The following is a 23,030-nucleotide window of genomic DNA, read 5'->3' as shown; positions in this document are numbered from 1 at the left end:
AGTTAAAACATTGAATGAGTTTGTCAAACCCACTAGAACATTAACATCCCTTTGGTTTTTTATAAGAACAACAACATCATCAGCATAGGCAGATAAAAGAATGTTCTCTCTAACACCAGGTAAAATCAAACCGTCGATGCTTTTGCGAATTTTACAGAGGAGGGGCTCCAGAGAGAGTGCATAGAGCATCCCAGACAGGGCACAACCCTGCCGGATGCCCCGATGCACCCCGAAGGGGGCACACAAACTGCCGTTAAACTTCAGAATACTCTGAACGTCACTGTACAACACCTTGATCTTGGCAATGAACTCGGTGCTGAACCCAAACCTCTCCATGGTTGTCCAGAGGAAGCTGTGCTCAACACGGTCAAATGCCTTTTCCTGATCTAACGAAATGAGACCAGCGTTTATACCCAATGATCTGGACACCTCCAAAACATCACGAATTAGGTAGACATTGTCTGCCATGGACCTGCCGGGCACACAGTAGGTTTGATCCCGGTGGATGACCTGCTCCATAGCTTCCCTCAGCCTGGTAGCCAAAGCCTTGGACAGAATCTTGTAATCGGTGCAGAGCAGTGTTACGCTCATCAGTTTCTGTTAAATCAACCTTTAGGAAAGTAACGGTAATTTTAATGCAAAATTATAATTACAATGATAAAATTATTATTGTAATAGAGTTATTACAATAGAGTTACTAAAAGACTATAATAATTTCCTAGTGGTCGTGTCTCATCGTGGGTGATCTGGTGGAGAGGCGGCTTTCACGACCACAGTGCGGTGGCGCTTGTGTCCGCAAGGGGGCACTGTTCTTCACCACGACCACAGTGCAGCGGCGCGTCTGTCCGCGGGGGGGCGCTGCTCTTCACCACAACCACAGCCCGGAAAGTGAAGCAGCTGCTCACTCAGTGTGGAGCTGCTCTCATGTCAGCTGTGGCCCCACGGACACGGGACAAGTCAAGTCTTCACGAATTCACTGTGGAGAAAAATTCTTCTCCGATCACTTTCGACTATTTTTGTTTGTTGTTGTTGTTTTTTGACCGCCACAAACCGTCAGCTGCGACGCCCCGGAGCTGGTGAGTGTATTTAAATGTTTTCAGGAAATGTCAGCCCGTAGCATCTGGAGCTGCTCACAAGTTTCCCTTCAGTCTGAGGCAGTAGGTTGTCAGCTCGATGCCCACCTGCTAATGTTTGATCCCAGTTGATCTGTTGTCAGAACCATTTTCACACCTGTCTGTCCTCTCTTTTTACTTCACATTTACTTCATAACTGATTGAGAGGAGCGTCGCTGCTGAATCAGTTATGAAGTAAATGAGCTGAAACACAGAAGGATGTTTGATCTCATGTCTGACAGGAAGGAAGAAATTTGGCATCCAGTTTAATGTGGCGTTATTTTTCTTAGAATTATTCACATCAAGTAAAGAAAGGATTATTGACGCCTGGAAGGCCCCTGACCACCAGAGAGCCACATGAGGACCAGCTGAGGGCCATTAGGTTCTCTGTCTGTTACACTTTATGGATCTGAGTGTGTGACTCTGTTGTCTCTGCTTGGCAGTGGTGTTAGTGGAGCTACAGCAGATAAATCCCCACAGGGTGTTGTGATAAGAGAGTTCCAGTTTTGGCAGCCAGAGCATTAATCTGAGTTCACTCTGAGTTGGAGATCATCATAGTTTAGTTGGACATCATCATATTTAGATGGACATAATTATATTTAGTTGGACATCATCATCATGGCTGCATTGTTTCAGGTTTATGTTTCCATCACATCGACATTTACAAGGAGCTGCTGGAGTCTGTTGGAGAACAGCCAGCGGTGGGACATCCACCTCCTTGACAAATCATTTACAGCTGCTGGTGGTGTTGGTGGGTAGTGGTACTGGTTGGTGCTGGTTGGTGGGATTGCTGGTTGGTGGTGTTGGTTGGTGCTGCTGGTTAGTGCTGGTGGGTGGTGGTGCTGGTTGGTGGTGTTTGTTGGTGCTGGTTACTGATGGTGGTGCTGGTTGGTGCTGGTTAGTGATAATGCTGGTTGGTGGTGTTGGTTGGTGGTGCTGGTTGGTGGTGTTTGTTGGTGATAGTGCTGGTTGGTGCTGGTTAGTGATGGTGCTGGTGGTGCGTGTCTAGTAAACACAGCTGCTAGGTTAACTCCCACTGTGGGAGAGAGTGTGGACAGAGGTTAAGCTACCAAACAAGGAGAACCCTGCGTTTCTTAGAAACTCTCCCATCTGTTCAGAATACTGTACCAATAAAAGATATCTGAGCTAATTTCACCACAGAAGAATGAATTGATCTCCAATAGGATCCTATAAGACCGTTCTCCTGAGGTGTGTTTTAGTTGGTTTAGTTGTGTTTTAGGTTCCAGTCATTAATATTACCGTTGTTGTTGTGGGTCTTGTGATTTTAGCTGAATGCTCTTTCTATGAAACCATTATGGACAAAGTGTTTTACATACTGACGTGTTTTTGACATTCTTGAATGAAGGTAGTTGCCAAATTCTCAAAGGAAGACCTAGTTGTTCAGCTCTGGTCTTGGACTCATCCTTTTTATTTAGAGGTTGTTCCTTCCTGCTGCCTTTTATCTGTTTACACTGGACAAACCAACAGGAGCATAAAGCAGCTCCAGTGTAAGGTTTTAAATCGTGAGCTGGCGTCCTGGAAGCAAAAGGTGTGACATGTAACAAAGCAGTGTTGGGCATCAAGCATCTATTTATCAGTGGAGTAACATCATAAACAACAATCATGTCATCCTTTACTCACAGGTTAGGAGCTTGTGCTTTACCTTTTCCTTAACTTTGATTTGCAGTAGCTACTAACTGCAACTAGCTGCCTTTTTTGGGGGGGCAATACATAGATAACATCTTCAAAACATTGAGTCTTTTCTGCTCTGTGCCATCAGAACTCACTTCCTTCTACAGCTGCTATGTGAAGTATGTGAAGGAACCGGACTTAAAGTGTTGTTGTTTTTGTCCATCATACCCACATTTTCTTTCTTGCCATCATACCTTTTTCTTTCTTGCTAACAGGAGATGATGCTATTTTTGATCTTTCCTGCCGGTGTCTGGTGTCGAGTGTTTGTATTCTGCAGAAATTTGCTGACTGTCTGCATCTCCAGGGATGTGGCTTTGCATGATTTCATGTCACTCCTATGACCTGGTTTTATCTCAAATAGAAATTAGAAACTGAGTTTTCAACGTTAGGATTTTTTTAACAATGTCAGAACTAGGATTTTTTTTAACAATGTCAGAACTTGAATATCTGAATTTAGAATTAATTGTGACCGAGAAAAAAAATCTGACTGCATGAGGTCAACTAAAATGTAAAAGAAGACCTATTTTCACTGCAGGAAAAGCACCAGTGTTGCTAATAACATAGATTACATCTCTGCCCCAGTTAGAATTAAGATGGGACGTCATTTGCAGTAACAGCACCTTTTAAATAAATGTGTTCCAGCCATTGTCTTTATAATTGTCTTTATAACTGAATGCTGATACCACCCTGTTATTTAAAAACATAAATCGTTGATATTAATGCAACGAAAATGAGCAGCGCCAAGAGCTACAATCTCCAAATGTGTTTGACTGCTGAGTTTAAACCAGGATCTTTTGATGGAGGATGAGTGAACCGAAAGTTTAAATGTGTCACAAACTGGCCAATCTAACTGATTGATCGAATATAAAGACACCGTTGTTGTGATCTGATCAGCGTGATTCTTATCGACTGAACTGAAACTGCTTCTCTGGTCGGATCAAATTTTTTTGTGGGATTTAAGTCTATTTGTGAGGAATATGAGGCCCTGTTGATTAGATCGTTTGTGTTTAATTGATCATTGAGTAGGGTAGGAATCTTAATGCTAACCTGAGTGCATTGGCTTGTGTAGAGTTTGATATGTAAAGCTCATTTGAAAGCTGTATAAAGAGCTTTACAACAGAGTAAGTCTTATGAAGACTTAACAATAAGAAGTAAATAAAAAGTTCACCTTAAAAAAGATGAAATCTGAAATATTTAGCTGGTGTTTGTGTGTTTCAAGAGTTGCTTTGTCATTGATTGCATCTGATCAGGGCTTCCGTTCTTATAGAAGCCTTTAACTTAGAAAACTCTTGATTTTTAACTTTTAGCCCTTAGTGGGAGTTTGGATTTCATGTTTTTGTTCACCGTTTAGAGCTTGAGACGAACCGTTTCCATCAGAGTACATTTATCACGGATCTTGATTTTAAGCTGCTTATGTCTCCAGATGAAAGGTTCATGGGCCTCCCAGCTAAAGAATGTGGGACCAGTCCAAATAGTTTTCTACATGCTGGTCACATGATACAGCTGCTCTTTGTCTGAAAGGTTTTGAGTGGATATGGTCAAGCATATCAAGTGAAAATGTTTCATTCCATAGACGTCCTGATGCTAGTTTAAGACAATGAACGCCCCTTCAATTAGTTCTTGAAATCAAAGTGGAGACAAAGAGTGAGACTGTCCTGCCCTGGAGGGAGGGGGGTGACAGAAGGCTGTGCGGTTGATCCTCAGTGCTGTAAAAAAGTGTTTGAACATTTTTTTGTTTGGTATTTATTTCTCACATTTAAATTTTTCAGATCAACAAATGAAAAAGACCCTGAAATAGACAAGAAAGGCAGCTTTTAAATGATTATTCCATTCAGTGAAAGTAAAATGTCATTTAAGGCCTAAATCACCCATGTAAAAGGGTAATTGTCCCCTTAACCCAGGAATTCATTGCATCACCTTCGGCGGCGAGTCTTTTTTAATCTAAGAGCTCTTAAGACTAAGGACAGATGTTTTTTCAGGATTTTCTGGTAGAGATCAGAGTTCATGATCATCCAGGTCCTGAAGCAGCAGAGACGCCCAGACCGTCACACGACGATCACCATGTTGGTGTTATAGAACACTGTTAGTTTTACTCCGGATGTAATCAGACGCACACCTTCCAGAAAGTTCCACGTCTGTCTTGGTAGTCCACAGAGCATTTTCATAAACATGTTGGGATCATCAAGATGCTTTTTAGTACAGTATTCACACTATAAGGTGCACCTAAAAGCCTTTACATTTTTTCCTTATATATGCCTTACATATGAAAATTGTTTTAAAATGGGCAATTCCTTGAAGGTGTGCCTTATAGTTCAGTGTGCCTTATAGTGGTGCCCTGGATTATATAGGGATAATGGCTTTCAATGTGGTTCACTGGAGTCCCAAAACCTCAGAGGCCGATACACGTCATTGACTTTATTTATTAACTGTCCTGGAATTTATTTAAATCATGAGAAGATGTGTTTCATCTTGAGATCTTTTAGCTTACTTCACTTCAGTCATTTCTTGATTCAACAGGTCTGGAAACACACAGGCCTGGGCGGGTCAAATAAACCTGAACCCAGCTTTTCAAAAAAATTTGATTACTCACATAGTATTCATGATTTAACGGGAAAGATTACTTTCTAACAAGGATTGGATCGCTTTTTTCCCCCTTAATAGATTACATTGTCATTTAAATACTACATTTTCTATTTACACAGGTGATCATCACCTCATATAAAAACCTGTTTGATGACCTGAAACATCAAAGTTTGAGAAATACGCAAAAAAAACCCCAAGAAATCAGGATGAGTGCAAATACGATTTCCCAGCCCTGTAGGTATGCTGGTGCATCTGAAGGGCGGAAGAATTTAAAATGTTTCCTGTTATGGAGTCATTGTGATGAAACTTCTTTTGTCACACAGATTATTAGCCCACAACACACTTACCAAATCCATGTCTGCAGGCCTTGCGTAATGTTGAAATGTAAAAGGTGTTTTGTGTTGTCTCTCTAACATTTTAAGGAACTGTAGTGGGTATGAGCCTCATTTATTACTCCTAAGATGTTCTATAAAGTGTTAAAAACTAGGACATTTGATGTCAAAGCTGCACACTTGATGGATTTCACAGGTCCTGGATTCTTCCTGTTGAAGGTAGCTGTTGGGGTTTTGTGTTCAGTAGACAAACAAAAAGATTGCACAGATAATTAGATGAATGATATAATTTGATTTATTGCACCTTTGTTGTCATTTTAATTTTCTCTGGTGTTTTTATTTCGATTCTCAGTTGATCAGAGTAAAAGAATGAATTTAAAGATCCACTAAACATAACTTTCATCCTGTACCATTTAGTTCAGCCTGTTTCAAGGTGTATGCAATTCAAGGGTTGTGTGATATTTGAGTGTGTGTGTGTGTGTGTGTGTGTGTGTGTGTGTGTGTGTGTGTGTGTGTGTGTGTGTGTGTGTGTGTGTGTGTGTGGTTGTGCTAACGCCTGTCTGGGTCACCACACACTTAGAGTTCTGTCAAATTACCAAGTTCACTTTGTCGTCTGAGGGTAGAATAAACAAACCATTCATTTTGAGGTTAATTTCTTTTCCCAATATTGTGACGACTGCTTGCCTGACTCTGTTTGCTTTGGTATTTACAGAAAGACATTCACTATGTCCGACGGGGACTATGATTACCTAATCAAATTCCTTGCCCTTGGTGATTCCGGCGTGGGAAAAACAAGCTTCCTGTACCAGTACACTGATGGCAAGTTTAACTCCAAGTTCATCACTACAGTCGGAATCGACTTCAGAGAAAAAAGAGTGGTGAGTGAAATCCGTTTGTGAGTGAAACCTCATCCCAAGTTGTTGTGGAATTTCCTTCACGTCATTTTAAAAGCGTGTATTTTACACTGCACCTCTCGTGTAGCGTTTCCTGCTGTGTGCGTGTGCTGTGTGGCAAATCGTGGTATTAAGTGCATTCTTACACCCCTGGGTAAGTCTCTTACAACAAAAGGCTGCTGATGAATGTTGCAACAGAAGTCTGAGTAATGAGTATTGGTCATGGCAGGCAGAACCCTCCTTAAGAATAAACACTTGAAGCCGTTGGCAAACAACTGAGTTCATATTGACTCAGTATTCACTCTTTAATGCTGCTGACTTCCACCTTAAGAATCTGTCTACTGATACACCATCAGAGCTGAACTGGACATTTGGGTTAAGTGGTTGTCCAACACGTGTTTCATTACAAGTATTTTCACCTCTTCTGATTACGAAGATAATTAGATTATTAACATTAAGGTTAATACACAGCATGGGGAAAATTTGCAGCTTCAAAACTGTAAATGTCAGCAATAACTTTTGATGTTTAAATATCAACGTAAGCCTCAAACAACCCAGAGCGGTGCTTCCTGTCTCTGATTGTTAAAATCAGAGTGAAAACAAGACACCAGACAGTGTGGATCTGTTCTGGTCTGGTGTGTGTGAACACACCACTCGTTATGTACAGAGCTCTGAACCATAGAGCTCTGAACCGTACTGCTGTAAACAGGAGCAGCATCAATAAATATAATCCTAACACCAAAGATACTTTTCAGCTGAAATTGTTTTTTGAAGACTCTTGGCGCCTAAGATTTAATTTTAACCACTAGATGTGAAAAATACACGGAGAATAGCTTCAATGATGAAATGAACTAACTTTGAACTAACTAGGTTTTTGAACTAACTAGGTTTTAAACTAAGTAGTTTTTGATCTAACTAGGCTTTAAACTAACTGACTAACTAACCCATTAGGTTTTGAACAAATTAGGTTCTAAACTAACAAGGTTTTGAATTACTATTTAACAAACATTGTATTTATTTATTATTTATGTTTATTGTTTATGTTTACACTGTTTGTTTACACTGTATGTTTGTACTTTTAACACCTTTCCTGCTTTATGTGCTTTCAATTGCCCCTTGGGGGACTAATCAAGTTTTTTTGAATTTGAATTTGAAATATAATGGATGGAATTATAAACTAACCCTCTGCTACTTTAACTCTGTGAAGCGTCTCTGAACTGAGCTGCTATTGATTAGATTGATTTGGTTCCCGTTCTGGGACGGTCCTCATGATCAGCATCAGCACAGCGTTAGAAGGTTTTTGGAACAGCACAAGATTTTTTTTGGTTTTTGTGAAGCTTGTGTTTTGCTGTTGAAGATGTTCAGATCAGTTTTCTTTGGTGCTGAGGCCATCCGGCTCCACTTCCAGCTCACTCTCTGTGTCGCTCAGGTTTACAAACCAACTGGTGTGAACGGATCTTCATCCCGAGGACAGAAGATCCACATGCAGCTGTGGGACACTGCCGGACAGGAGAGGTGAGGTCTTCCTCCCCTCAATCCGATCTACTCTTTTCACTTTCATCTTTTTAAATATTGTTTTGATTAGTATATTTGTTGTTTCTCTTCGAATGGGATCAGGTTTCGAAGTTTAACAACGGCATTCTTCCGAGACGCCATGGGTTTCCTCCTCCTGTTTGACCTCACGAACGAACAAAGCTTCCTGAACGTCAGGAACTGGATGAGTACGTTTGATATATTGCACAAACGACGCTGCACATCAGAGCGCGACGTGAAGAACTCAGAATGACTGAATTGAATCTTTCAGGTCAGCTACAGATTCACGCTTACTGCGAAAGTCCAGACGTCATTTTGTGTGGCAACAAATGTGACCTGAAGGATCAGAGAGCAGTGAGTGAAGGAGAAGCCCGAGAGCTGGCAGAGAAGTACGGGTATGTGTCTGAATTAATCCTTTTGAGCATCAGCCTCTCCCTCCTGTGTTTGTTAAGAAGGCCGTGGCCACAGTTTGTGTAAGTCTGTGCAGGACAATGTCACACCAATGTAGCACACTCCAAAAAGCAAATATTTGCCAACATATGCAAAATATCCTGCTGGACACGCCTTGACCAAAGACGTAAATATTATAGCGGGGATGTGTAAAATGTTTTAAAGGCCTTTACTTCCATGCAGAATCCCATATTTTGAGACGAGCGCCGCCGACGGGCAGAACGTCAGCCAGGCTGTGGACGTCCTGTTGGATCTCATCATGAAGAGGATGGAAAGATGTGTCGACAAGTCCTGGATCCCTGATGGGACGGTCCGGGTGAACGGGCCCACAAACCCAGATGTTTCAGAGGGCGCTGAGAAAAGCAAATGTGCGTGTTAACATTATCAGGAGCTTGTTTTAGGTGGAAGGAGGGAAAAATAGGAAAACACATTCACACACACAAGGTATTTTTAAAAAATGCACCACTGTGTATTTATAATTTTTCTTGAGTAGTTTTATCAATGACAGAATCAAACTGACAGGACCAGAAACAGCACAAAACATGCGGCCACCATAAATTGCTATTTCTCACAAGAATCTGCCAACGGTGACCAAACCTCAGCCCACATAGAGATGGAGAGATAATATGTCTCTATGTGGGCTGAGGTGCTCAATCGAGGTTTTTAAAACATTTTTGTTAATTGATCCAAACAGTGAGTGTTATGCTTTCAAATCCCTTGTGTGTTTATATAGAACTGATCATTGGGTAATCCTTTTTGACATTTGTTGAGATGAAAAATGTAGAAAAAAAACAACAACTTTAAATTTCATCTCCATCACAGTTTTTAGTTAAAGTTTATTCTAAATCTGACGCTGCAAGATATTTGAAATAAATTGGGAACATAATCCAAAATACATGTGTGGCTCGTGATGAGCAGAGGTTTAATGACACATGATTGTGTGGAAGGTGTTGGTTCGTGAGCTCCTGTGTGACCACTGAGCTTTCACTGACATGCATTTTAAATTTGGGGATTTCACTTCATACTTTTAAATCTTCTGAAAATTGAATTCATGAGATGTTTTTTTTTTTTTTGGCTGAATCCAGCTTAACAGCTGCATATTATCAGGTGTAATCGTTATGGCTCAAGTCACAGCAAAGTAAGCACGCAGAGACACACAAAACTGTATATACACACACTTAAATACATGGAGAAGACGATATACATTAATTAATGGTCATGCATTTTCTTTTCTGATTTTTGTTTATGCTTGTTCTCTGTTTTGACCATTGAAAACTTTGATGCTCAGTTGTTTGATAAGGGGCATACATTTATAAAGAACACTGACTAGAAACATAGCCCGGATTTCACATTCTGCTCAACTGCATAATAAATATGTAATTGAAAAAAAGTCAATATATTTTAAAGGAAAAAACTGCATAATATAATTCAAGTTTTGACTAGGTCTAAATTAAACTTTAAAACTTAACTATCACCTCAGTTTAAATGGCACAGATCATATAATTGTATTTTACTTGACTGCTTGGAGTTTCATGAACATTTCTCAAAGCAGCTGCTCTGAGCTTAATGCAATAGTTTTGTCCCTATTAAGACATTTTGTAAGAGAGTAAATGAAATTACTTCTTAACTTTCTTTCCTCTCAAACCATCTGTCATTATTAGTACAGTATTATAATTTACTTGCGACAAAACCCACTGCTTTGAATGATTGATTTTATCAAATTAATTAGAATTTCCTTAAACCGTATTGTTGTTTCTTTCACACGTCCTCAGGCCCCATAATGATACCCAATTAATAAATCATGCAATAAAATGATTAATATAACGTGATGTTGCTGCCACACCTGAAACATCAAGTCGTCTCTGCATGAAGCGTTTATAGACTTTGATGAAGTAATATATTGAACATCAGGGGAAAACTGTTGGAGGTGTCGCTCCATGCAGTGTGGTCGTGCTATTTTTTTTGTTGTTATTTTTGTGACACACAAAAAAATGTCTTCACAACTGTAACCGTTTCCCACACAACCCTCTGCATTCGTATGACTGTCATCATTTCCCGTACCAACAGACGTGTGTGTGTTCACTCAGAGAAAACATGGAGATGTTTTCCCACTCTTTGAAAAATTTATTACTGGAGTTCAATTCTATTAGAGTGAAATAAATATTGATATAAATGTTCATTTATATCATCCTGTTTATTATACACAGATGTAAATTATGTCACAAAAATAAATTTTTTATTTATATACTCCTTGAAGCAATGTCTCATTTTGTACAATCAAACAGTTGAGCCACTTCTAGGCGATGTTTTTCGGTTATCAACTGACAGAAGATGCTGTAGAAGATATTTAACCTCGTGTTTTTTCAGCATTTAGATTTGAAATAGTCCCTTTTTTAAAAAAGACTCATGACTGTAACTACAATTAACTAATTTATTCTCAGTATCTTACAAAACTCCTAAGCCATTTCTTTTTTGGGTTAAAGACTTCAGCTTTTATCTTGACTATCATCTTATTTAAGAGGAAGTGTCACCAGCAGGAGCCACTGAACAACATTCTAAGATGGTATCTTTCAGTTCTAGCATGTTTTCACGTTATTACAGCATGCAAACAGCATGTTTTAGAAGGAAACTTCAGATTCTCATGTTTTTGATTTTTGTATTATATTTTGTATTACATTTCTTATATTTTGTGTTGATATAAAATCATTCATTAAAAATGTTTTAGATGCCAGTGAGAAAATATTTCATGTCCCACATTCAATATTTCTATTGAAGTACAATTCTGTGGTGGTGGTGCTGTTGATTTTCATTATGTTTGAGTGAGAAACGCCTCTTTTAATCTGTGAGGTTTTGTGTGTGTGTGTGTGTGTGTGTGTGTTTGTTTATTCCCCATTGTGGTATAAAGGATTGTTGTCCTGTAAAATACCATAAGATGATGATCAATTTCATGTTACATAGGATTGGAAGTGGTGTACTGTCCCTTTAACTAACCTACAGTTAAAGGGACAGTAAACTCATTTTTAAGTGACATATATTTTGTTTATCATTATGAAAAAAAAAAATTTTTTTTCAGATGTCTGGCATCATCACTGTTGTCAGGAAACCTTAAAATTTGTGCTGTTGCAGCTTCCGTATCCAGTGGACATGTGGGGTCGTACGTAATCGGGAAACCTGTTGCTTCGTCTGTCCGGGCAGCCATTAGAACACAATACGATCACTGAAGCGATAAACCCGATAAAGTTATGGTTACCTGTGAGGTGAATGGTTGTTCCAACTCCACAGGAGTTAGACACAAAGATAGGAACCTGTCTTTCTTCAGAATACCTTCTTAAAAGCTTGGAAGGAAATAGAAAGCAAGGATAAACAGGCTCAAAGTGACCAAAGATCTGAGAATCTGCTATGAGCACCCGGATGATTTCCAAAAAAGATTTGAAGGGAAGATCATTGTCTTACAACCCATATTATTTATTCTGAATTCCCAAGTTTTCGTGGATAACTAATTAATGTCTGGAGCTACTCGAGATGTAGTATAAATACTTTTTTTGACCAGATTATCACGCGATTATGGCACTCGCGAAAAGTAAACAATATCAAAAGTCATTTTGAAAGGTCACTACTGAGAAGATCTGTGAAACTGAAATAAAACATACAAAAACAGCATGTCAGGCCTTGATCCTTATACTTTTGTAAATACAAGATATGTTAATATAAACTAGAGTTATTAATTCCACAGTCCAACAGCAACGAAAGGCAGTTAGCTCAATGCTAACATACTGTAATATAGCAAATCCTATTGACGGGCTAGCGCGTTAGTATCGGAAGCGCGATTAACTTTTCCATACAGTAAACCAAAACGGTTTACTGTGTGTAGTTGGATCTGTCAGAATAGTTGGATATCTGTCAGAATCTTATTGATGACATGATTTTAGATGATATCCTGATAAATAAATGTGATACTATCGGCTCGTTACGTTGTCCCTTGCTGTATACAGTGATATCTCTACTTACGAATGTCTCAACTTACGAAATTTTCTACTTAGGAAATTTCTCAGCAGGAAAATATCACTCTACTTACGAAAGAAATTTCGACTTACGTAACGTAAAAACACAGTATCGGCTGATACTCGAATAAGAACACAGTATCGGTTGAGTCTTGAATCTCCCACAGGTTCATGAACGCAACATTCTCATAGCTGCTCTGCCATTAGCTATTACCTATTACGTATCTTCCTGGCATCCCATTGGCTAAGAGGGATGCTACTCCACCTCTGTGTGGAGATCGGTACTTATCACTCGGCACGCGTGAGGTGTTCTGATAGTTTTGCGCAAATATAACTTTTTCAGTACGTATTTACTATGGACCCCTCTACAGCCGAGGAAGAAGAATCCTTGGCCAAATCCCTGGGATCACCAGTGCCTCCTACCATGAGGCAAGAGAACTGCGTCCCTCACTTCGTGCCTTTTCCCAGCAGTGGGTTCTCTCGGTTTAAAATGAACTTGTCTGTTGTGCTGGATGATTGTTTAGGAGAGTAACGCAAAGTTTCCCAAAGAATTGTTCAACACCCTTACGCCCAAAGAAAAATTTTCCTTTGGGTGTAAATAGACGCTGTTTCAGCCATTCTTTAATTTTCAGACAACTTAACTCACAATAGAGAAATGAGCATTTATTCACGTAATCTGTGGACACCTACAAACATAATGAAACCATGTGATGTGTTGATTCATACCTGAGGTTAAGAGCAAAATAAGTTCCTTAAAAATACTGCATGAAATAGAAATCTTTTAAAACAAGTGATCAGTCAGTCCCTAAAAGCAGAGCCGGTTCGGTGGTACGCTGTGATGTGTTTGCGATGAGTCTCAATGGACGATGTGTGTAAGTGTCAACGTCTTACTACATGAAACCCCCCCCCCAGCATAACAACAGCCCTCCGCTGTTCACAACCTGAACCCCACAAACCTCACATCAGTGCAGTAAAACATCACAGATAAAATAGCAAGATAAAACCAGACGAACTGTCTTCTTCCTGTCGTCGTCTTTTGCCTCCGCTCCTCTAAAAATAAAACACAGGAGACATTTTTAATAAAACTAACTGCACAGAAGGCACAAAATACTTCAATATCAACACTCATGAACAGTTTCTTCTATTAACAGCCCTAAAGTTAAATCTGTTTTAAATAAAACACAGTTTTTGTCTTTTTATACCACTGTTAAAAGATACGTTTAATCACAGAAACACGTCATAAAAAAAGAGCAATGTAGTCACTTGTTCATCTTGATTCTCTGTGATTGCTGGTTTGTTAACTGTAAATTTCAAAAATCAACTTCAAATGATCAGACATGCACACAGAGCAAAAATAAATAAATAAAAAAGATTGACCAGAACACTCTTGGACCTGACTTTTGGGGGTGTAATCACTCACCTAAAATCTGAGCGGCTGTTCTAGTGACCCTCCCAGCTGCAACAGGGAGGCTCTGAGGCTGGCCTTCAGGGCAGAGTAGTCCGGCTGCTCCGAGTACTGCACAGTCATCACTGTGGTCAGGTACGAATAAAATGCACCTACGACACAGCGCACACGCACACGGACATTAATGACATCACACACCAGCTGACGGGAAGAATTAGCTGAACTCACTGGAAACTTTCTTCCCCCCAAAACAGTGACTTAACAGTGCAGGAACATCCTCCATGAACCTAAAATGAGAATGTATTTGCATGATTTCTGTTTTCTTTGTGTTGTGTTCCGAATCCGATGCGTCTCTCCGAACACGCTCACCTCTGTTTCTCCGTGGCGACCCGGTCCGGGTGATGGAGGGCGGTCCACGGAAGCGTTCCTGTGTGCCAACGCAGCATGCAGTAACCCAGAGACTGCAGGTCGCCGCGTCGAGATGGAGCTGAGAAGAGAACACACACACACATAGGAAATTATGTCTCCATGATATTTACATCAATAATAATCCATCAATAAAAATACATCAATCCCAGAAAACTATCCTCAGATATGTGTGTGTCCCCCATCAGTATTATTACAGCAGTAACCCTCCTCACTAGGATGAGCTCACCTGCTCCCCGGTGAACGTCCAGACTGATCAACTCCACGTTGTCGTCATGTGGCGCCCTGCTGGCTTCACGGTACTCCACGTGGATTCCACCTGGACAGAACCTGAAGGCGTGGCAGTATCCCACCAGATACACCTAAACACACGTGTGCACAGAGAGAAGCTTCAATCATCTGATACTCAAATTACAGGTTAACCTTCAGATTATTTCTCACCTGTGGCTTCTTTTCTTGTGTAACATAAATGTTTTCTGCATTGATGTCAGCGTGAACGTACTCGTTTGAATGGATATACTGAAGCACGTCCAACTAAAAGGAGAAGGTTCAATAAGTGGGGAATCAGTATTGATCCTCATCACTTCTTTTGTATTTTTTGATGTAAAAACAACCCAATGAATCTACACTTACGATCCTACAGGCGAGCTGAAGAACTGTTTTCTCTGACAGCAGCTCATCTTCCCCCATTATAGACTGGAGTGACTGCCCCATGTTAGGGAAAATCAGAAATCTGCCAAAGAACAAAGAGGACACCCTGAGGTCACGTCATCGTCGTTCATAGTGGAAACATTCAGATGTGTCACACCTGTAGGAATCTGCATGAAGACCAAAACCAACACAGGAAGGAATCCCCAGGAAATCCATTTGGTTCTGCTTGATCCACTTGTCCACTAGAGAGAGACAGCGTGTCAACAGGAGGAACACGTTGGTGTAAAGACATTCCAGATAAAGAGGGCCGAAGATAATGCACGTTCTTCACTTCTTCACTGTGCTGTTCCTCTCCAAGGAGCCTCACATCTTTCTGCCATCAGAGACATTTCACCTGCTTTCTGGAACTAAAATACTGAATAAAAACCCACAGTAAACCCTCACCAGATGCAGGCTTAGCAGCTCTCTGCAGAAAATTCTGCTCGTTGAAGATTTTTCCATCTTTGGCTCCCTGAGAGGAAGAACGATAAGATAAACATCACTGATCTCACCCAGGAAGACTGAAGGATTATGGGTTACAAGAAACAAAACAAATGGAATCACCCAATGACATGAATGTTTAATGGAAAGGTGATTACTTCTTCATTCTCATCTACTGTCGTGTTGAGGACGCACTCACCAGTTTAAGGATGTGATTTGATTCTTTGGAACCGCATCTTGAAACTGAATAGGCCAAAATTACATTAGAATCACTTGTGATCATTAAACTTTTCTGCGCTTACTTCTTTTGAAAGTCAAATGTTAAATCAAGACAACTCAGAAACTAGCTTAGTCGTCTCTCATTGGTCCAAATCTTATTGAACAGCATGAAAACATTAAATGCACATGACTCTTCGCAAAAATTAAAAACAGAACAAACTAAAAGCAGATATTTGTAACATTTTTATTTTGACATGAAAACATTATATGTGTGTGTGTGTGTGTGTGTGTGTGTGTGTGTGTGTGTGTGTGTGTGTGTGTGTGTGTGTGTATATGGCATAAAGATTATGATGGTTTTCCCTGATGTATAAATTGTTTTTACATTTTAGTTGTTTTTTCTCAATTTACTGCATGAACATTTTCCTGATTTGTCTATCGTGGTCTTATTTTATTTGAGGATGTCTCATGTCTGCTTTAAGGTCTTTAACAGTAAATGTGATGTCTGACAGATTGCCATCGCTAATATGTAATATAACTGTCCCACAATAAACTTGTTAGCTTGTCTTTAAATTTCCAATATTTTTTCTGCTTTCACTTATTGAAGCTCACCTTCATAAAACATCTCTGTGGTGCTCTGACTGCAGAGTTTCACCAGCTTCCACTTCTTGCTCATCGTGTCGGTGAGCTCCTCGCCCTCCGGCAGCGGTTTCATTGGGGGGGTTTGCTTTGCCTTCTTGGCTCTTCTTCCCCCTGCAGTTGAACAGCCACACAAAACATAAACGTATATTTATTTTTTGTTTGTACGATGAGGAAAAAGTTGATCACTGGTTCCCTTTTTAACACACAACTGACTAATAAAACTTTGTCACATTCTTTAAGCGTGTATAAAATGTTTTGCTGACCTTTAGAGGGAGACCTTGAAACTGGAGAGGAAACTGACTCCTCTGTTTTACGACTCAACCTCTTTTCCTTTTCAACACGATTCAAAGTGGGACTGGAAAGTTTTGCCTTCCCCTTGACTGTTCAGGAGTCCAGCCAAGGTGGGTGAGAGAAGAAGATTATTGAAATTACAGGGAGAACAATAATGCATGTTTTTCACCGTTAATAATTTGTGCATGTTCTGTATTTACACTCACCAGACCGTGGAGATTTCCCAACAGGTGAAAAGGGGGACCCCGGAGTTGGCCCTACGGCTTTGTCTTGTGTGAAATCAACGCTTTTCTGCCTCGGAGGAGTTCGAACCAATCCAGCATTTCTATCTATTGCTGCAAAAAACAGCCTTCTTTTAAGCTGCACCTCCATTTTGGTTATGTGTCGATAGTCAAAGTTAAAGGCAGAAGCAGCGGTGCTTGTAGAGCACCTCAGATACCTTCTATCCCACCATGTTGCACAGGGTCAGTGGGGGGCAGAAGCTCATCTTTATTGTTCGATTCAACTTCTCTCTCAAGTCGAAGGGAGTAACGACTCTTTTGCAGAGCGGGGCGAGCCGTAACTGGACTTGTGACGTTCGATGCTGTCGAAATAATTTACATTCCATGAGATTACAACCAGACAACATTCAAAATCTACGGTTTCCATCAAGAAACTACACACTACTGCCAAGATTTTACTCACATTCTACATGATTATTGCTTTTCAGTGCAGAGTGGCTTGAAGACGTCGCTGTGCTCACAGACCTAGATTCAACACCTGAACAGGGAATCCTCTTCCCACATGATGGACAAAACTTATAATCATTCCCCAGCTTTGTCCCACAGTGTGAGCAGAAATGGAACGGCATCCTGCAAGGATACAAACATGCGTTAACATGAAACTCTACAATTAGTGTGTTTTTCAGGGAGTAATATGTGCTGCTATGTGCTTGTGAGAGGAACAACAACCAAGACAATCACTTTGATTGAGAGATGGAAATAAACTTTTGCATTTGTTGTTTGAACATCACTTGTGTGTGTAGGTTCTCGGTCATCCAGGTAGAGGCGAATTAAGAAGAGCTGAAAACAATCAACTGTTGATTCCTGTTAGCTCTTCTTGATCTCCTTAGAGGACTAACTCAAACTAACTCAAGCTGTTGATCTCCCCCAAAATATTTATTTCACTCTCATTTGAAGTCACAGATTACAGGAAACCAACAGGACCGCTACAAAAGTAAGAACTTCTAAATTGACCAACAACTAGTTTGGTAAATTATCAAACAACATTTATTTATTGTCCAACTACCCACAGCTCTGTGTCAGTCAAATAATTATAGGCTTGAAGACGCCGCTCAGCTCACAGACTCAGATCTGACCAGAGAAGCTTCGCCCCCCCCATGATGGACAATACCTGTAATCAGGCTCAAGCGTTTTCCCACAGTACGGGCAGCAGGGGTAATTCGGCCGGCTAGAATACAAACACGTATTTAGCATGGGATCAATATTGTGTACATATGTTCTCAGTAACACTGAATAAACCCATACTAGTTAGTTGCTATGTGTTTGTGAGAGGAACAACAACCAAGACAATCCCTTTGGATGAGAGATGGAAATAAATGCACCTTTGTTGTTTGAACATCCCTTGTCTTGTGTCATCCAGGAAAAAGAGCTGAAAACAATCAACTGTTGAGTCTTGATCTTCTTGATTACCATCTGTACTTAGTGTTCTAACTCTATTATCTACATCAGTGGTCCCCAACATGGTCTACATCAGTGGTCCCCAACATGGTCTACATCAGTGGTCCCCAACATGGTCTACATCAGTGGTCCCAACATGGTCTACATCAGTGGTCCCCAACATGGTCTACATCAGTGGTCCCCAACATGGTCTACATCAGTGGTCCCCAACATGGTCTACATCAGTGGTCCCCAACATGGTCTACATCAGTGGTCCCCAACATGGTCTACATCAGTGGTCCCCAACATGGTCTACATCAGTGGTCCCCAACATGGTCTACATCAGTGGTCCCAACATGGTCTACATCAGTGGTCCCCAACATGGTCTACATCAGTGGTCCCCAACATGGTCTACATCAGTGGTCCCCAACATGGTCTACATCAGTGGTCCCCAACATGGTCTACATCAGTGGTCCCCAACATGGTCTACATCAGTGGTCCCCAACATGGTCTACATCAGTGGTCCCCAACATGGTCTACATCAGTGGTCCCCAACATGGTCTACATCAGTGGTCCCCAACATGGTCTACATCAGTGGTCCCCAACCTGTCTTGCGCCATGGACCGGTTTCATATAAGACAACATTTCCACGGACCAGCCTTAATTTGCTCGAAAATCTAATGTCTAATGCAGACATCGGTGGACAATAAACAACCTTTATTCACAAATTAATAATCAACACCTCTGTAAATTAAATTATTCATTTTAGAACGAGGATTTTTTTTTTTATAATTACATGAAAAAACCCGATCCCACCTCCGGATAACGGCAGACGATGACACCGGAAGTGCGTTCCCGCACATCCGGTCTACTCCGTCATTTGTTTTGAGTTTTGGCCACCGAAGAAAATCCCGCCTCACAGAGACAGGGAGTTGGGGGCGGAAGCAGCGTTTTCAGTGCTTTTTGGGCGATCTCTGGACATTCTGCCTGGATTGGACCGAGACTCCGGCTCAGCTGTGGGCCCCTGGACTCGGTTTTGGGGTAACGGCTTCTAACCTGTCACGTGACCTGTCACGTGACCGAGACCTGTCTGTTCGTCATTCCGTAAAAGAGAGAACAAACAACAACTTTCTGTGCCCCCCGGTAGCTAATGGCCCGGGATCGGGTCGTGACCGGGTGTTTGGGGACCGCTGATCTACGTCAAGTCCATGAAGGGACACCCCTTTAGCCCCTTCATGACGCTAGCTCAATAAAACTACTGAGGACCGGACATAATATCACCTTCTTTTAGTTCCCTCGGCTTTCACTGACTGAAAGGTTAAAGTTAAACAAGTTGTGATATTTCGATATTAAACCGACGAAACAATTCGAGTGTCTCAAATACCTGGACTGCCTCTTCCTCGGCTGTTTCTGACTCCTCTTCCTCACCGCCGTCGGTTTGCTGGAGTTGCCGCCGTGTGAAGAAGTGCTGCCCTCTGGAGGGCCACGGCGGAACTACAGCTTTCCGGTCCCACAGGCCATTCCGTGGAATGGGTTAAAACACTTATTTAACTTTACGACTGTTAATAGAAACTGTTCATGAGTGTTGATGTTGAAGTATTTTGTGCCTTATGTGCAGGTGTAACGGAGTTAAAATGTTGTTTATTTTTGAGAGTTTTGTTTTTCATTAAGTGATGGTTATGTGATAGATTATGTGAATTTTATCGAAACATTGTTGTTCTTATTTTCTTTTCTTTTTATTGCTAAGCTTGCCTTGTGCTCGCTTCGTTACTTCTGTACCTCCTGTGCTTCCGTAGTTCCTCCCGTCTGTCCCCCAGAATGATAACTGCATTGCTGGGGGTAGGTTGTGTGGGAGCGCTGCTCCGCTATTTTTCTGTTTTTAATGTCGAATGCGAACTGTTTGCGCTGTAACCTCAAGAATGTCATAACAGGTTATAATTCTGTGATGTTTTGTGTAGTTTTGGTTTGTTTCTGGAATCCTTTTCTAGTTTATTCTGTTGTAACGAGGTGACGTTTTGGCGCTAACTGAGACGCAGCTCCGGGTCATGTGACCGACGGAGAGGCGGGAGAGTAAAGGTGGGGAGATTAAATAACTGTTGTCTCACACTGGTATGTTTTATTTTGGAATGTCAATAATCATTTTAGTCTTTCTGTTCGGCCACATGATTATTTTTATTTTATTGCAATGTAATATCTGTAATTGAGGACTGTTGTGATCCTCTGGAGCAGGGATTCCCGAAGTGTGGTGCGCGCAGAGCTGCCGCTAGGGGGTGCGCGAGTGTAATGGCAGCTGAGCACCTTGAAATACATAAATAATTAAATAAATAATTTAAATACTTTTTAATGGAGGATTAACAGTTTAAATATTTAAATTAATTCACGGAAATCATTTGTAATTTTCAATTAAAAAACGTTTTGGGAAAATTTTCAATTAAAAAAAAATACCCAAAATGCACTTGGCTTTCTCCTAGCTACGTGCTAGCTTGTTGTGATAGCAACAACAATAATATGCCGAAATGCATAACTGGTTGAAAACGGGCCGTCTGTCCGGTATTAAATCTGGGAGAAATGAAAGAGGACAGGATACATTGGCCACAACTGAGAGCTGTGCAGTCTACCAGGCTGAAGAAATCCAGCAGGAAAAGATGACGAGACAGGGGAAACTTAAAATAAGGAGCGCAGAACACAGAAAACTCACCCGGACACTTCATCGGGAGAAGGGGGTAAAGAACACAATGAGACTCGTACTCGAAAGAGAAAACATGATGTTGAACTTGGGCCTATGTTATTTTGATTCTTTGTGGCGAAGTAGTATATTTGTTACCATTTAATAAATGTTAGTTTGTTAAATAGGTCTATTTGTTACATAACAGGGCTGGAAATTGCGCCCATTTTGGTCGCATATGCGCCCAAATTTTTATCAGTGCGACTATTAAATATATTTGGGAGCACCGGTGCGACTAGGGGAAAAAAATCTGGTGCGCCTTTTTTTGTGAGACTGCGGTCCTGCCAGGAAACAGTGAGAGCGCAGCTGCGGCTGCTCTCCTGGGGGAGGGAGAGAGGAGGAACGGAGGTGGACGGAGCGTCTCTATCGCTCCGTCACTGCCTTGCTTTTGGGTTGGTGCTCCTAAAGTCTTTGTTGGTGCTACTAACTTCTACATTTGGGAGCACCAGTGCTACCAAAAAAAAAAGTAATTTCGAGCCCTGCATAGTAATAACTGCTGTTCATCACTCATCTGTAGTCGGCTCACTCGGCGACCATTTTGACTTAAAATATTATTATTTTAATTTTTATATTTTTACATTATTCTCCCCACCGTTTTTTAAAGTGAGAGATCATTAGGCCCATTATTGCACAATCTATTCTGTGTTAACAGGAGCCTATATTATTAAACTTGATACCTATATGGCTATAAAGACTACGCCTTTTCTTTCTTTTTTTTCATGTTTTGGGTATTGGGGGAAGCAGAGGTGCAGAAAAGAAACGTGGGGAGATTAAATAACTGTTGTCTCCCACAGGACACAAAATAAAGAAGCCAAAACTCTGCTATTTGAGTCATCCTTTTGCCGGCCCGTTCACAACCGTTACACAGGTAGTTTTGTTAAAATGTCTTTGTTTTATTTTTTGAGGAACGGAGGCAAAAGAAGACGGCGAAGAAGAGAGTTCGTCTGGTTTTATTTTGCTGTTTCATCTGTGATGTTTTATTGCACTGATGTGATGTTTGTGGGGTTTACATCACATGGTTTCATTCTATTTGTAGGTGTCCACAGATTGTCTGAATAAATTCTCGTTTCTCTGTATTGAATATATTTGTCAGAAAGTGAAAGAATGGCCTTTTTGCTAAAATTAGAAATTAAACAGCGTTTATTTACGCTGAAGCAAAGTCCTTTCAAAGCTTCTTTATTCCATGGGTTCTTGTTATTGAGGTAAAGTAGGAGACTTAGACGATCGTCATAATTTTAAAAAGTTTATTCCCGACAACTAGTCTAATACAGATATCCAGGCTCTCCACAGTCCCAGACTGCCGGTGCTACACGGGTCTTACACCAGACGCAGCTGAAGAAGAGCAAATTTAATCTTGGCCCAGTCAAATTTAAACAATTCAGATTAAGAATATGCATGAAGGGACGTGGTGTCTTCTGGACCAATCCGATCGTGACAGGTTTCCGTCTCCGGTCTCATCCTGTAAACAATCCTGCCTACATCCTGATCACCCCATAAGTGTGAAGACTTCCATAAATGGAACTGTTACCTTGGGTGTGTGTGTGTGTGTGTGTGTGTGTGTGCGTGTGTTAGGGTTAGGGTTAGGATAGGGTTTGGGGTTAGTGTTAGGGTTTGTGTGTGTGCATGCGTGTGTGTGTGATTGTTCAAATGTGTACAGACTTCAAGGGTGAGAAAAGTGGTTGAGAAAAGATTAGATGAGTTCTGTGAGCTCTGTGTACTGGGATAGGGTTCAACTGTCTGCAAAGATTAAATGAGTGTGATTAAAGTTGACTACTGTGAAGCTAGCAAAAATAGCAAATAGCATTAGCAAATAACACGTTTATAATGTCTAAATCTCGTCAACGCCCAAAGGAACATTTCCCTATTTAAGGGTGTTCAACATAATTCTTTGGGAAATGTTTCTTTACTCTCCTAAACAATCATTCTGCACAACAGACAAG

At 40.8% G+C, this 23,030-nt stretch overlaps 2 protein-coding genes across 5 annotated transcripts; one reads left to right on the top strand and one right to left on the bottom strand.

The window, feature by feature from the left end:
- The first annotated feature begins 888 nt into the window (after positions 1-888).
- rab27a (RAB27A, member RAS oncogene family) lies at positions 889-10,842 on the top strand. Its single transcript, XM_068320727.1, has 6 exons — positions 889-1,076; positions 6,432-6,597; positions 8,042-8,127; positions 8,230-8,333; positions 8,417-8,540; positions 8,779-10,842. The coding sequence occupies exons 2-6, from the start codon at positions 6,445-6,447 to the stop codon at positions 8,972-8,974; spliced, it is 663 nt and encodes a 220-aa protein (XP_068176828.1). The 5' UTR covers positions 889-1,076; positions 6,432-6,444; the 3' UTR covers positions 8,975-10,842.
- Positions 10,843-13,246: 2,404 nt separating this feature from the next.
- vrk3 (VRK serine/threonine kinase 3) lies at positions 13,247-20,578 on the bottom strand. 4 transcript variants are annotated; one of them, XM_068321388.1, is made up of 18 exons: positions 19,750-20,578; positions 18,311-18,357; positions 18,100-18,156; positions 17,392-17,558; positions 17,147-17,290; positions 16,914-17,042; positions 16,680-16,796; positions 16,387-16,527; positions 15,758-15,801; positions 15,523-15,589; positions 15,236-15,320; positions 15,061-15,160; positions 14,869-14,961; positions 14,657-14,789; positions 14,371-14,488; positions 14,230-14,288; positions 14,017-14,153; positions 13,247-13,646 (listed from the first exon to the last, which is right to left on the bottom strand). In XM_068321388.1, the coding sequence occupies exons 2-17, from the start codon at positions 18,325-18,327 to the stop codon at positions 14,017-14,019; spliced, it is 1,608 nt and encodes a 535-aa protein (XP_068177489.1). In that variant the 5' UTR covers positions 18,328-18,357; positions 19,750-20,578; the 3' UTR covers positions 13,247-13,646. The 4 variants fall into 4 exon arrangements, with proteins under 4 accessions (XP_068177489.1, XP_068177497.1, XP_068177481.1 ...); XM_068321396.1 differs by lacking the exon at positions 18,311-18,357 and having other exon boundaries at positions 19,750-20,574; XM_068321380.1 differs by lacking the exon at positions 19,750-20,578 and having other exon boundaries at positions 18,311-18,595.
- Positions 20,579-23,030: the final 2,452 nt, after the last annotated feature.

This window comes from Antennarius striatus, chromosome 1, assembly GCF_040054535.1.
Source record: "Antennarius striatus isolate MH-2024 chromosome 1, ASM4005453v1, whole genome shotgun sequence".
NCBI lineage: Eukaryota > Metazoa > Chordata > Actinopteri > Lophiiformes > Antennariidae > Antennarius > Antennarius striatus.
This window is presented reverse-complemented; position numbering and strand designations above follow the sequence as displayed.